The 15,263-nt window shown below is 55.1% G+C and overlaps 1 protein-coding gene across 2 annotated transcripts in view; it reads left to right on the top strand.

The window, feature by feature from the left end:
- Positions 1-9,946, top strand: part of ACSS1 (acyl-CoA synthetase short chain family member 1) — a 44,060-nt gene extending 34,114 nt beyond the window's left edge. For both annotated transcript variants that reach the window (XM_042229650.1, XM_015099680.3), the window contains 8 exons: positions 594-731; positions 2,912-3,004; positions 3,883-3,995; positions 4,202-4,328; positions 4,887-5,014; positions 5,090-5,153; positions 7,100-7,218; positions 8,476-9,946. In XM_042229650.1, coding sequence (XP_042085584.1) covers positions 594-731; positions 2,912-3,004; positions 3,883-3,995; positions 4,202-4,328; positions 4,887-5,014; positions 5,090-5,153; positions 7,100-7,218; positions 8,476-8,655 — 962 coding nt within the window. In that variant the 3' untranslated portion in view covers positions 8,656-9,946. The remainder of the gene's footprint in view (positions 1-593; positions 732-2,911; positions 3,005-3,882; positions 3,996-4,201; positions 4,329-4,886; positions 5,015-5,089; positions 5,154-7,099; positions 7,219-8,475) is intronic.
- Positions 9,947-15,263: the final 5,317 nt, after the last annotated feature.

The raw sequence follows: 15,263 nt of genomic DNA, 5'->3' as shown, positions 1-15,263 counted from the left end.
CTTGCTCTCCTGGCATCTCCCTCCCTCATGCCACCGCGTCCTCCAGTGTCTGTTCAGATGAGACCAGATGTTGGAAGTTGTGCTGAGGCTGTCGCCCAGGCAGTCCACGGCGATGATAGCTCTGTGCCCAGAACTTTGGTCCCTTGCCTGGGTCCTCTCCAGCCTCCTGCAGAGGCCAGCTGTGCTCCTGGAAGACACGCAGGGGGCCTGGCTAGGGATGGGAGGCGCGTCTCAGGTGGCCTCAGTGAGTTGGGGGTGATAGGGCCTGTGCATCCTGTGTGTCACCGCTGCTCCAGGGAGCACTGGTCACCTCTGGAGGCTGTTTATGTCCTCCTGGACGTGGGTTCTGCATTGGTGCTACTTCACCGTAACATCCCTTTGACTGCTTCCTTGCCGTGTCACGTGGGTCAGGACGTGGGCTGGCAGGCCCAGGGCCAGGCGGAGGTGGTGCACGGGGAGCCCCTCCCCTTCCAGCAGTGGTGCAGAGTGGGTTTCGTGGACACTGTAGGTGTTTGCATGCATCCAGCACATGGTAACGTGGGTCACCTCTGAGTGAGGCTCACGGAGGTGACATGACCCGGGGCCTCTCATAGGTCGGTACTGGGAGATGGTGCAGAGGCTGAAGATCAATCAGTTCTATGGCGCCCCGACGGCCTACCGGCTGCTGCTGAAGTTCGAGGACTCCTGGGTGAAGAAGTATGACCGCTCTTCTCTGCGGACCCTGGGCTCAGGTGAGCGGCTGCAGGCGTGTGTGTATCGGAGCCGCGCAGGCCTCTGGATGCTTCATCACAATGGCCATGTCTGCGCTGAGTCCACTTGATGTGGCCACAGCTGTAGAAAGCAGATGTCCTCCCTGGAAGCCCTCTTCCGGAGCCCACAGCCGTGGAGGGACTGGAGCTCAGCACTGCGACCTTGGCTGTGCTCCGTCTTCATTATGAAAACTCAGCATTGTGGGAAGGTCAGGCCCTGGCTGGTTCCCCACTGCTGCCCGGGATTTTACCCACTCTGTTCCCAGCACGGGCATCTGTGCCGTTCTGTCCTTGGGTGCGTGTCTCCAGGCAGGGATGGTGTTGCGAGATTAGAGGTTACCTTCACTTTTATGATAATTTGGATCCATGTCACCAGGTCACGTGAGGACATTTTGGAAAGGTGACCTTGAGTTGAGGTGGTCCTTGGAGGGGGAAGGTTTCAGGCCTGTTCTCCCGTAGGGGATTTAGTTGCTAAGGAAGCAGGACCAGGTAATGAGGGAGACGCTGCTTGAGGGTCTGTGTGTCCCCCAGGCCTGGCAGACTCCTGTGGGCCTCACTCCCTAAAGCCCATGACCAGAGCCACTCTCTCGGACCAGGAGTGTGCCGAAACCCCCTGCCCCAGGGAGCCCTCACAGGCTAGCCGGGCCTCTGTAACGGGGCAGCCCAGCCGCATAACCAGTGCCAATAGCAGAGGCCTGTGGGGTGTTCTGAGACCAGAGTATTGTTGAGGAAAATAATTAGTAACCAGTGTATAATAAGAATTGTTATTTAGTCGCTTAGTCGTGTCCGACTCTTTGCGAGCAACTAATAAAAATAGAAGAGAGTTTTATTCAAGCCAAGCTGAGGAGGCTAGATCTGAGGAGCTGCTCCAGAGAAGTATGTTGTTGCTAAGTCGCTTCAGTCGTGTCCGACTTTGTGCGACCCCATAGACGGCAGCCCACCAGGCTCCCCTGTCCCTGGGATTCTCCAGGCAAGAACACTGGAGTGGGTTGCCATTTCCTTCTCCAATGCATGAAAGTGAAAAGTGAAAGTGAAGTCGCTCAGTTGTGTCCGACTCTTAACGATCCCGTGGACTGCAGCCTACGAGGCTCCTCCGCCCATGGGATTTTCCAGGCAAGAGAACTGGAGTGGGTTGCCATTGCTTTCTCTGCCAGAGAAGTATGGTTTTTAGCAATTCTATGTCTTATCAGAACAAAGTACATCAAACAAGTCAGGAATACATGCCTTCAAGGTTCTGAAGAAGCCCCTCAGCACGTACACAGAGTCAGTACAGCCGTGGCCCTAGGAGAAGAGTCTTATCATCAAAGGAGTCCCAGTGTTGGCATCCCAGGCAGGAGGCATTTATCTCTTATCTCCTAAACTTCTGGTCGGTATGCCCTTTTCCCTGCTTTTTAATGACTAAAGCAGATTACAGGGTCTGTTTGACAGGCCACAGATGAGCTGTTGTCGTCAGCCTAAGTCCAAGTTAAATGGCTTGTGAGCCAGAACGACTTCCCCGCAACGACGTGCGGCTGCACTGGCAGAGGGGTGACCAGCACAGCGGCTCCTGCACTGGGACTGCTGCATGCTTTGGCCATCAGGAAAGTGCCATGACTCACTTTGCCATTCTCTGCTCCACGGACCGTTTTTAGCTGCAGGCTGCAGGAACACCCTCGTCCATTTTTCCTTCTGGGGCTGGGCGCTGCCTTCTCATCACAGAACAAGCATGTGTGGCTTTACTGCATTCTGCCAGCAGCAGGTGCCTAGAGCATTTGCAGCAGGAGTGTCACTTCTAAACAGGAAGAGAGGGATTTCCCTAGTGGTCCTGTAGTTAGGACTCTGAGCTTCCACTGCAGGGGCATGGGTTCGGTCCCTAGTTGGGATGACCATAAACAAACAGGAAGAGAAATGCCTGCATCGCTCCCAAGCTGCACTCGGGTGGTGTATATGCTGGTGTTTCCTCCACACTCTTGCCAGCCTCTTGGTTTTTGACCCCCTGATATTGAAAATATCTCACTGTCATTTGTATTCTTCAATGGCCATAAAGAGGATGATCTCACTGCTTTCTCAAGTCTCCTGTGTGCCTTTCAGGACAACTAACAGATCTGTTTTCCTCATGAAATCCGCTCCTTTGGTTTCAGCCCTGTGGAGTCTCTTAACACTTCTGTCTCGTATGGTTGCAGTGGGAGAGCCGATCAACCACGAGGCCTGGGAGTGGCTGCACAGGGTGGTGGGGGACGGCCGGTGCACGCTGGTAGACACCTGGTGGCAGACAGGTGAGCCTGTCCATCGGGGGAGGCTCAGCCCCATGGGCGCCTGGCATTTGGGGAGAGGAGCTCGGGGCTGCTGCTGCTCTGCAGCTCTGACACCTGGGTGTGAAGGCTTCCCCGAGCCTCCTTTCCTCGTCTGTAAGGTGGGGCCTGGGTGGGCGTGGAGGGGGTGACACAGGAGCCCACAAGGGTCCCGTCCATGGCGGCCCACCTCCTGAACCCAGCATAGTCTAGCCTGGGGCCTGCTGTTTAAGGGACCTTGAGTCTAGGATTAGATGTTAGTGGGAAAAGAAGTTTTATTTGCATTGTTTTGCTTTGATTTGCCCCTCTCCTCTGGGGTGTCTGACTTATCAGAATTTGGGGGCCAAGAGACCCCTCACTGAAGTGGCTGAAGTCTCATCCTTCAAGAAGCCAGAAAGAGATGTTCCTGGTTTGCAGGCCTCGTGGTTCAGAAAGGCCCTGGGTGTTCCCTACAGCGGAGCCCTGGTGGGCCTTCCCCTGCAGGCTGATGAATCCAGAGAAATGACCAGGGGCAGAACCTGGGGCTGTTCTCCCTGTCTGGGGTCCTTGCCCTGAGCATTCTTTTCCTCTGTCCTCCTTTCCGCTGCCCCCATGTCCCCATGACACAGGCTGGGGACCTCAGCTCCTGGGGCTGCCCTAGGTGTGTTCTTGTTTCCACAGTGGAGGGACCAGCACTCTAGCCTGGTTTCTCCTCAGACAGAGGTCCTTTTGTCACCGGGGCCATTTCCTTGCCCCGGATGGCAGGTCCTTCCCTCCCTCTCTGGCGTGCACCCTTGTGTGCTGTGTGGACCCAGTGCCCATGCGGTCTGGACGCACGTGTCAGTAGCCCCAGGCCCACTGGCGTTTCTTCTTATCCCCTGCAGAAACGGGGGGCATCTGCATCTCTCCACGGCCCTCAGAGGAGGGGGCAGAGATCCTGCCCTGCATGGCGATGAGGCCCCTGTTCGGCATTGTTCCCGTTCTCATGGATGAGAAGGTGGACCACCCCTTCCACACGCTCTGCCCAGCCCCACTGCTTGTCATGCCTCCCTGGCCCCCCTGCCCTCTCCCCTCACAAGGCACCCGCCGCAGGGCCTCCTCTTAGAGGGGAAAGCCCTCTGGGGTGCCTGTCCTGTGCCTGCGTTGGGCCCGGCGGTTTGGAGAACAGGAGATGGTCATTCCTTCTGTCTCCTGGATCTGCAGGGAAATGTCCTGGAGGGCGGAGATGTGTCTGGGGCTCTGTGCCTGTCCCAGGCCTGGCCGGGCATGGCCCGGACCATCTACAGAGACCACCAGCGATTCTTGGACGTCTACTTCGAGACCTACCCCGGTGAGCCTTTCCCTGCTGCTGCTGCTGGACAGTCCCAGAACTGTTTCCAAGGGGCCGGGGGTTATGTGAACTGTCCCTATTTTCCTTCCCTCTGAGTTGGAAGTGGCCCTGCTTGGGGTCCTCCTGGGGGCTCAGGCTGTGGGCTCCCAGGAGAAGCACAAGGACACCACCCTGGCAATGACAGTGGTGGCCCCAGGCCTTCCCTGTCTCCCTGTTGTTGTCCTCCTGACTTGTGTAGTGTGGTCGGGCGGAAGTTCGCAAATACGTGTGCCGGTAGGAACTGATGCCCAGCAGTGGCAAGCCCATCAGAGACACTAATGGGGAAGCTGGAGTGGGCTCCTTACAGCTCCTGCTTCCAGGCTCAGCCTCCGGCCATCTGGCAGCCATTCTGCCCTTTACTGGCACCAGCCAGGCAGCACCTGGGGAGTGTCTCCCTGCGGGGGTCTGCTGGGGGGGGAGGGTCTGCACTTCCTCCTGTTCAGGGGGTCTCTCGTGGAATGACGGGAGCCCTACCGGTCCTGGCTGGGAGCTGGGGCCGACTCCCGCGCTGTGGTGCAGGCTACTACTTCACGGGAGACGGGGCTTACCGAACAGAGGAGGGCTACTACGAGATCACTGGGCGCATGGACGACGTTATCAACATCAGCGGCCACCGGGTGGGGACCGCGGAGATCGAGGACGCCTTGGTAAGCACGGCCGCCGCTGGTCTGGGGGCTGAGTCTGAGTCAGTGCCTCACCTCTGTGTGTTCTGTCCTGCCCAGGCTGACCACCCTGCGGTGCCCGAGACCGCTGTCATTGGCTACCCGCACGACATCAAGGGAGAAGGTGCGTCCTCCACCCTCCGGCCCTGGGGGTGGGGCCTCTAGGAGGCATGGACTCGTGGGCAGGGCCAGGGCTTTCCCTGGGGTCAGGCTGCTGGCTCACCCCTCCTTCAAGCGGGGGTTTGGGGGAGGGGGCCGAACAGCACGAATGGTAGAAAAAAGTCTGGATTCTGCAGCGCCGCAGCTCTGTCATCTTTGAGGAACACTCACTTGTGGCGAGCAGCCCTGACCTGTTGGCCCAGCTGAGCTCGGGGCGCTTCCTCCTGGTCCACGGCTTCACCTGGCTACCCTGCTAGGGATCTGTGTGCAAGTGCCCCTCGCTGCCCACACGTGGAAGGCCCGGACTCTCTCTGGGGGAGTCTGACCTGGGTTCCCCTGCACAGCGATGGGCCAGGGAAGTGCAGAGCCCGTGACAGGACTGATCCTCACTGACACACTTTGTTTCAAAGCCTGCCGGTTTCTAAGTGGTGGGTCTGGGAAGGGACAGGCTCATCTGAGCTGTAATGCCAGGCGGGCAGTGGTGACACTGGCCTGGCCTGACCGGCTCTCCATGTTGCCCTTCAGGACAGATGGAGCTCTCTGTCTGGAGCAGCCCAGGCACACTTCCTCTTGGGGTCCTAGCATCTCCAGCCTCCTGGCCATGTCTGTGTGCTGCTCTTCTATGAGTTACTCACTGTCTCTAAGCCAACCTTTAGGAAAACTGAACACTTATTAAGTGCTTTAAAAAAGCATTTTCAGTTACCATGAAGGACACACCTGTGAGGCTGTCTCCCTTGTGAACTGGCTAAGACTCAAGGTGGGGGTGTCAGGGGTTGAGGGAATGAGACAGGACAAGTCCTCGTGTGTGCGTCTCAGGGCCCTTGGCCCATGCCACGTTCCACCAGCCTCCCTTGCCTCCTAGTGGCTCTGGGTGTTGCCTGCCAGGCTTTGGGAGAGAATTTGTGTATTGGCTATGGTTATGTGCATTTTCCTGATTTCTAACACATTTGAGCATTTGTCCACTTGTAAAACATGAACAACAAAAACTGTGTGTGTGTGTTTTTCCCCACTCTCTCTGCATTTGACCTGATGGAGGAGAGCTCCCCAGGTCTCGTGTGATTAGGATGCAGACCTAGGGAGCGACCTAAGTCCCTGCCCTGTGGGCTCATGTGCTGGAGGGGCCCAGGGAGAGGGGACAGGCAGCTGGATCGGCTCAGCGGGGATTGTAGGCGTCTTGATCAGGGGTGGGCTCGGGGCAGGCATATGCAGGCCAGCGAGCAATATGGAGGCTGCATGTGAAGGGAGCTGCGGTAGGAGGGGGCAGTGCAGGTCAGACTGTCCAAAGTGACGCTGGGACAGTGACCACTCACACGGAGAGAAATGGAGTTGGGTCCGTATGTGACATCGTAGTTAAGGAGATGCCTGGGAGCCCCTCTGATCCTCTATCGAGTACTGAAAACAAAACCTGGTGTTTATGCTAAACTATTGGTGACCAGTGCAGCCCAATAGAGCTTCTTGCTGAGCAATTCATCTGTGCTGTCTGCACAGTGGCTCCCAGCTGCATTTTACACTGAACTCATGTTTAAATAGCTTCGGATCTGATGCCCACAGGCTGGACACAGGTCCACAGACTAGTGCCTGGGGAGGGATTCCATGCCCGATGCACATGGTGGAAAGTGAGTCTCTGACAGCCCATGTCATGGCTGTGTCACAGGCGTAAGGACAGAGGTGAGTCACGGCTCCAGGGTCTCTCCACACGTGTCCGCCACCCCAGGGCCCTCAGAGGAGCTCCTGGAGTCACTTCCACCTTGAATGAAAATGGAAATGCACCTTCAGGGAGGCAGCTACAGGGACCAGTGGCCACGGGTGCATTGGCCTCTGATCTAAAACCCCTTTGGACTTAACGGCGATTGTGTGAAACACGCTGCCCTGGGAGGTGGTTCGTGGTCTGAACCTCTGCTCTCCTTCCAGCCGCCTTCGCCTTCATTGTGTTGAAAGATGACGTGGGTGATGTGGACGTGGTGGTGAAGGAGCTCCGGTTGGGGGTGGCCGACAAGATCGCCAAGTACGCAGTGCCTGATCAGGTCCTGGTGAGTGGATGCCCCTCAGGGGCCACCAAGCTGCTGCTTTTCAGCCTTCTTTCTGCTTTCTACCATTGACAGGGTGGCAGCAGGAGGTGGGTGAGGGGGTGGCTGCTGCGTCCTCGGAGTGGGGGAGGAGATAGTGTCAGCATGGACAGAGCCCGGCACTCAGGCCTGGCTGGGTTGCAGAGTGTCAGGCATTGTAAATAGAGAGGACTGGGTCCAGACCAGATGTCCCCGGGCAGATGGGGAGATGCCGCCAGAGTCTGCCTGGGAGTCTTTGCTGGGGTGGGTTTTGGGGGAAGACTGGGCCATCTTCTCAGCCCTGGTGGCTTTTCAATCCTTTCAACACCAGCCCACGACCTTCTTTAGCTGGTAGGTAGGACTCTGAGGCAGGAGGGCCCAGCCTCACTTGGTGCCACATGAGTGACACTGTTGGCCTGGTGACCAGAGCTTCACCTGAACTCCCCGTCGATGAACAAGTTTCTTTCTAAGGACCGGCCGCTGTTATAGGCCCTAAATGCAGTCCTTCATGTATTGCCTTGACATTGAATGCCTGTGAATGGATAATGTCAAATGCTAAGTTTCAAACACTGAGCAAGATGACATTTTCCTCTCAAGCAGCTCCTACTTCTTATGTTAGAAAAGCCAATTATGGTCCCAGCCAGGGGAGGAGACAAGGTGCCCCTCGAACACCTGGTTCTGCTGTCACCCGAGAGCCCTCCCAGCTTAACTGGAGGGAGGAATGGGTGTCGGCAGTGAGGTCCACCAGGTATGGGTAGAGCCTCCGCAGTGGAGATTCAGCTAACCCCCGGGCAGTGGATGGTTTCAGCTTTAGGTCCAGAAGGAGGAGAACAAGGGCTTCCCAGGCACAGCTAGTGATAAACAACCTACGAGCTGATGCAGGAGATGTAACAGATGCGGGTTCAGTTCCTGAGTTGGGAAGATCCCCTGGAGGAAGGCACGGCAACCCATTCCAGTATTCTTGCCTGGAGCATTCCATGGACAGAGGAGCCAGGCGGGCTACAGTCCATGGGGTCACAAAGAGTCAAACACGACTGAAGTGACTTAGGATGCATGCTTGGAGAATAAAACTGGAGGCCACAGCCCCGCCGCTCTCTGTGTCGGGGGGCTGCACCTCAGCCATTCCTATTGGGTCCTCGGGGAGAGGTGTCTTCCTCCAGGACACCCTCATCTCAGTACAGCTGGACACCGGCTGGGAGTCTGAGCACCACCCAAAGGCTAATGCTGCGTCTTCCCTGCCAGGTAGTGAAGCGTCTTCCAAAAACTCGGTCTGGAAAAGTCATGCGGAGGCTCCTGAGGAAGATCGTCATGGGCCGAGCTCAGGACCTGGGGGACACCACCACCCTCGAGGACCCTGGCGTAGTCACGGAGATCCTGAGCGCCTACCAGGAGTACAAAGACAAGCGGGGGTGTGCCAAATGATGGCTCTGCTGAGACCAGGCCCCTAATGCGTGTTCCTAGAACACAGCTCCCGAGTTGGCTTGTTCCTAGACGCCCCAGCAGAACCCAGGCTGCCCTCCTTGTGAAGCCTGAAGTCCCCGCCTCCCCTCCCCGGGGACCCATGACAGGTCCTCGCCCAGGGAGAGCTTCCTCCCTCTTGTCCCGAATCTGGTTTCCTGGTGAAAAGTCCATCCCCCTGTCCCCCTGACAGCACAGGAAGGTGGAGCCCCTGTGTCTGCTCAGGTGGACTGGGAGCAAACAAACAGCAGTCATGTTTCCTCCAGATGTTTCTAGAAACAAAAGGTGAAGACTTTATTTTTATACTTTTATATTTGAGAAGAAACATGGTACCCACACACATGCAGTGTGCTCTACTTGCACACACTCTTCTTAACAGTTACGAAAAGCTCCTTTTTTGCCTCCGCTCGTGGGGAAGCGTGGCGGGCTGGAGGGTGCACTTTGGGTTACTGTTTGGCTTGTTGGAAATGTAAGTTGGAAATGTTTGTGCCTCTGTCTTAACACAGCTATGTTGAAACCTCTCAAGCCCACAGCATCTATTTTTGGTGTGTTTCCACTTTTCTTGATTTGTGTGTGATGAAACCTAGCTGCTAGAAGCACCTGTGGGGATGGGTTCTGGTCATGTATGTTTGTGCAGGCTGTAGTCCGGGATGATTACTCTCCCCTGGCCTAGGACCCTCTTAGCCGCCGGTTGGTGTGCTCCACTCTTGGGGCTCTTTAGGGAAGCTGGGGACTCACTAATGCAGCTGAAACTGGGTCCCTGCAAACCGTCCTACCTCCCTGCTCTGAGCCAGTCTTTCCCTTTGCCAGTGTGCCTTGAGTCCTCTGGACTTAACAAAATGATGGGGACTGGTAGGCTGCAAAGGGTCTATTTATAGCCAGGCACATGAGGGCCCACTTGTGGATCAAGGGGAGGATGGCCTGCTGAGCTGGGTCCCGGAGAACAGGGAGGGCTGCCCCCACCTGGCTCTGTGCCCCACAGTGGGTGGTGCCCTGCAGGTGTGCAGGTGTTCACAGGGCATCGGGTTGCTTACCACCTGCTGTGGCCATGCTGGGTGGCCAGGCGAGGATGGGCAGCCTCGGCTGTAGCACACGGCTCTAACAGAACCACACACCTGCACCTGTAGCGTTTCACTGGACTTGGTTCATTATAGTCAGGGCACTACTTAGGAAATGACTTCACTATAAACTGGGACAGTGACCAGAGCCTCAAAATGATCTGCAGGGCCGTTCAAATAAAGCTTTATTTTGTTCATTCTCTTCTTTCTGTGGTGATGTTTTCTGATTTTAAAAAATTGCTATTCTTAGTTGCTAAATATAATCCTTGGAACAAAACTGGAAGAGACCGGTTCACTCAAAAGAGAAAACTTAAAAAATTCACTGTCTTCCTGGAGGAAGTACAACTCCAGGAACCTCACCTATCTTAGGCTGTTATTTGGCTAACTTAATGTGTCTTCTAGACCACTGGTGCTGGCCAATCACTAGTTACATGTGTCTAGTTAGATATGTTAAAAAACAAACTAAAAATGTAGTTCCTTGGTGGCACCAGCCAATGACGCTCAGGTGCTACGTGGCTGGGAGCTACCAGGCTGGATGACACAGACCCCTCATCAGCCGTGGGGGCTGATCTAGAGCACAGAGCTCGAGGGGGTAGAAGCCCACCCAGGCAGCGACACCCCCCCCACCCCTCCGCCGCCCAGAGATGGACAGGAGTTGTTTCCTTCAGTGGATGAGAGGCAGGCTTCAGAGAAATACACGTCGAACAGGCGCCCTGAGAGGTAGGGATGCGAAATGCTCCTCAGAGCTGGAGCCCAGTGGCCCAGGGACAGTGTCCCTCTGGAGCCCACAGGCGTGGGGAGGAGGCTGGGAAGATGCTGAATTTATGAAGGTGGCTCACCAGGAAAAGACCCGGATCTACCTCTGGCTGCCTGGGAAGTCCCAGCCACAGCAGTCTGGCCCCAGGCAGGGCAGTGGGAGAGGGTTACAGGGCGACTTTTAACAAATCCAGTTACCCAGCGTCCCCTTCTGGTAAAGCCACCCTGATCTCGGTCTCCTGAGGGCTTGCGACTGTCATTCCCAGGGAAACCATGTACAAGCCTTTGTGTCCTTATCTTTTGAAGTAAAAGGCTGACTCAAGAGTTAATGACTGGGAAATGTGAAGATGTAGAAGCAAAGAATAGCTCTTGGGCCAGGGAGCTGTGATGGCAGAACTACCGAACTCTCAGTTCCCTGAAAGATATGGATAAACATCTGACACACATTCCTAAGTTGTTTTTACAGGCAGTAGATCCCTCCGCATGAAAACTGCTGATCCCAAGAACACAGACCCTAGACTGGTTGAAACCAGAAGGCTGATGATACTTGAAACTCCACCTTGACGTCAACTAACCTAACTCTCCATGAGCTGATCCTGCCCTGCCCTCTGAACACTATACCACCTTCCCACTCCCTCCAGAGGGGGGTCACCTGGTCTTGAAGGCATTAGACTACTCTTCCCCCCTTTGCCTGGCAAAGCAATAAAGCTACTCTTTTCTACTTCACCCAAAACGCAGTCTCTGTGTTTCTACTTGGTGCTGGGAAATAGGCCAACAGTGGGAATAGGCCAACAATTTCGGCAACGGTGGTATCACAGTCCTTGGCTGTGTGATGTGTCTGGCCTCTAAGAGGACTCGGAGAGAGCTCCAGCAGGGCCTGCCTGGGACAGAGTGGGGCACACTGTCCTGCCTAACTCAGCCCCAGGCTTTGCTCCCTGCGTTACCTCTTCTGTCGAGACTGACAAAGACCCGACTTGGAGCCACCAACAGCAGAGAGCAGAGTGGAGATGGATGACTGATGGCGTGGAAGCAGAGCAGGGACCAGAAGGGACAGAAAGACCACTGTGCTGTGACGGCACGACACCGGCCTAACGGCAGATCCCGAGGTGACACAGGCACGCCAGGACACACGTGCTGGTCCCGTGTCACCCACAGTGGCTGCACTTGCAGAGCAGGAGTGGCAGTGTAAATGCTCACCACTGCCTCAGCCTGACTCGAGTGCGATTAATTCAAGTCCTCCCAGACTGACTTGCCCTCACCTCCAGCCCTCAAGATACCCCATGTCATTACGGAAATGCTTCCACGGGGCTTGCCTGGTGGTCCAGTGGTTAAGGTTGCAGGGGACATGGGTTTGATCCCTGGCCCAGGAAGATTCCATATGTTGTGGAGCAACTAAGCCCACACGGCACAACCACACACACCTACTGAAGCGCGAGCGCCTAGAGCCCGTGCTCTGCAAGAGGCCAGCGCACCCCAACCAAGAGTAGCCCCATCTTGTTGCAACTGGAGAAAACCAGAGAGTAGCAGGGAAGACCCAGCACGGCCAAAAATAAACATGAGTTAAAACAAAAACACAACCACTTCTGCTGCTGAAGGGGGCCCTGCCAGGTGCTCGACTCAGCCCACTTCACCCTCACGGCGCCTCCTGTATAGACACTTGTCCCCACTTGGCAGAGGAGGTGGGAAGGTGGTAGAGTTGGGTTTGGATGGAGCCTGTCTGACTCTACCCTTGACCTCCATGCTCAGACTCCTCCTGAGAGAGCTTAGGGGAGCATCAATATTTAACTTTTTTTTTTATAATTTTGAAGGCATCTTGTTGGCCTTTGAAATGTTATCTGGGATGGGGAGAGCTGAGGCAGGTGCAGGCCCACAGTAAGCCTTCCAGGAGGCGTTGACTTTGGTGGGAGGAGGCAGGGTGCTGACCTCTAACCCGAGTTAAGGAGGTTTTCCCTTCATCATTGGGAATTCTGCTGCATAACAGGGTGAAGCCAAGCAAACAAATCCTTTCTGGTTTGTGAACACCAGTTGTCTTTGGTTTCACAGTATTTCATTTCACAAATAAAACTTATTTATCCTGCTTGGGCTCCACAGAACTTCTTGAGTCTGTGGGTTGATGTCCACCTGAAGCAGTTTTAGAAATATCTCAGTCATTTATTGTATCTTTAAATATAATTTTTGTTATTCTTTCTTCTGAGGACACAGACGTCTCACGTTGCAATTTCTCACATTCTCATCTCTCTTCCTGCCTTGGTCTCACCTGCCCTGAAGGAGCTGCGATAAAGGCTTGTATGTGACTTACTTAGGAATGTGATTCCAGGAACAAGTGTCAGGGATAAGGGTGTGAAACAGGAAAGCAGGCAAATGAGTGCCATGGCAACATTGCTGACCTCCCAGGACTCAGGAGTACTACACCTGGGTCTCTGAACTGGCTGGCCTCTCAATCTCCTCCTCTAGACCTGTGAATGCACTTGGGGAAAAAGTGGCTTCCAGCCTTGGGCTCATCTTCCCGAGCCTCTGTCATTCCTGGATCCTGATCACCATGCTGGGCTCAGTGGTGAGTTCATCGTTGTCCCCACTGTGGGTGTGAGTCTATCACCTAATCTGCAATCACAGGAATAGAAAGCCATGCATAATGTTCCTTACATGTGAAAGGTTCTGAATGCCAACATCCATTTCACTCAAGCATTTCCTGTGAGTTACTGAGGTTGTTTACATTACTACTTTGTATTGTTTATTCCCTCCCAGTACAATGTTAAGTATGTGTGCCAAGTTGCTTCAGTCGTGTCCCACTCTTTGCGACCCCATGGACTGTAGCCCTCCAGGCTCCTCTGTCCATGGGATTCTCCAGGCAAGAATACTGGAGTGGGTTGCCATGCTCTCCTCCAGGCACTGCACCTGCATCTTTGTCTCCTGCACTGGTACATTTCAAAGATTCCCGATGATCTAATGTGCAGCTAAGAGCTCCAGTCTTAAGGAGTGGTGGCACTGCAACCACAGCAACCTGCAGAGCATTTGCCACAGGGCGAACATGTTTATTTTCACCCTCACGTTATGCCTTTGGGTCCAGCTGCTGACAATGAAGGCCTCAAGAGACTGACTGTGGCGTCTAGCCGCTGGGACGGTCCTCCTGGCCCAAATGACTTGAGAGCAAGCAACTGGGAAGGCAACACTGCTGGAAGTGGGCCTCAGCCCCAGGCTCAGGGTGCAGCCATGAGTAGGTGGGCTGCTGCTCAACACCCTACAATGTGCAGGACAGCTCCTCCCTCTCTTCTCTCCAAAGAATTATCTGGCCCAAATTGTCAGTAATGCAGCGGTTGAGGAACCTGATCTAACCAACAAGGTAGCCCCATCCCCCCTGCCAGGAACAGGATGGCAGCCATCCTGGAAGGTATGGGGTGTGGGGGGTTCTGAGAAGAAACCACAACTAGCACTAACTTAAAAGGTTAGTGCTAATTTTGCTTCTTATGACATCTAAACAGAAAAACAGGACTAAACTGTGGTGTGCAACACACGGCTCCGCTTGTGCAGAGCACATGCTCCAAGACAAGACCACTGACCCCTCCAGTGACTATTCTGGTTACAAACTCTGACCCATCCTTGCCAAGACCATCTTTGGTTAACTCCAGCCCAGACCCCTTGGAGACCCTTCCATTACACTGCTGTCCGGAGGAGACTCATGTGTCCTCTGGTGCATTTCTTTGCTGAAGCAAGTTCAATAAACCTAAGTTTTTATTATTTTCTTGTACAGTCACGTTCCTGTTTCCAGTTGGCATGGAATACAAAAATCTCCAGTGAGAGTGCCTTAGACATAAAGGTGTCCTGCTTTTGAAATTAGGGGAAGGATTTTCAGCAAATGACATGGGCCCTGAGACATAAAAATGGTTTTGGCCAAGTGGAGGTGAAGGAAAGCACTATCAGAGAGACAAGGAATAATAGGGACCAAGGCAGGGAGGCACAGAATTAGAAACAGCAAATAATACTGAGTGTGTGAAACACAGGATTCAGGGCGGGAGGGATGCTCCAGACAGGCAGGAAGGGGACCATCGTGTAGCTGTTAAAACCCATCCCTGGGACAGCGGCCGTTCTGGTGCATCAGCAGAGAAAGATGTTGCCCAGGTGTTAATTATATAACCTGGAACCCTGCAGACCTCGATTCAAGAAAGTTTCCTCCTTTCACGCTGGGTCTTGCAGATTTTTCTCGGGGGCAGTCGAGTAGGGGGTCTGACGCCGCCCCTCCCCCCAGCACCCAGAAAGGCTCGGGGAGCCCGCTGACCTGGGAACTGCCTTGTGGAGCAGCAGGGAAAGCGATTCTCAGGGCGTCATTCCGAGCGGGCTTTTCTGGAGACGCTGCACAGTAAAAGGACCCGGTTTCCTCTGCCGGAAAAGCCCCCTCCCAGTGTCTCTCCCATCCCGTCCATCTTTCGCTCCTTTATTTGCCAAACGTCCTCACGAGCCCGCTGGTTCCCTTCGGCGCGGGCGCGGGCCTCGACCTACCCACAGCGCCCGGCGACAGACCCGGCCACACGCTTACAAACCGCCCACCGTCGCTGTGGCCGTCACAAAGACGGACACGACCAGCCGCCCTTTTCCAGCGAGTCTTACCCTCAACCCCGCCGGTTCGGAAACGGCCCCGGGATTCCCGGTGGGGTGGGGTGGGGTGGGGTAGGGGGCCCGCCCACGGTCAGATCGGACGTGAGGGGCCGGGGCCGCCGGGGGCGAGGACGCGCAGTCCAGACCCCGGAAGCCGCCACCGCCTGG

This window comes from Ovis aries, chromosome 13 (genome assembly GCF_016772045.2).
Source record: "Ovis aries strain OAR_USU_Benz2616 breed Rambouillet chromosome 13, ARS-UI_Ramb_v3.0, whole genome shotgun sequence".
In the NCBI taxonomy this organism is placed as follows: Eukaryota; Metazoa; Chordata; class Mammalia; order Artiodactyla; family Bovidae; genus Ovis; species Ovis aries.
Note: the sequence above shows the minus strand (reverse complement) of the source record. Positions and strands in the feature narration are given on the sequence as shown.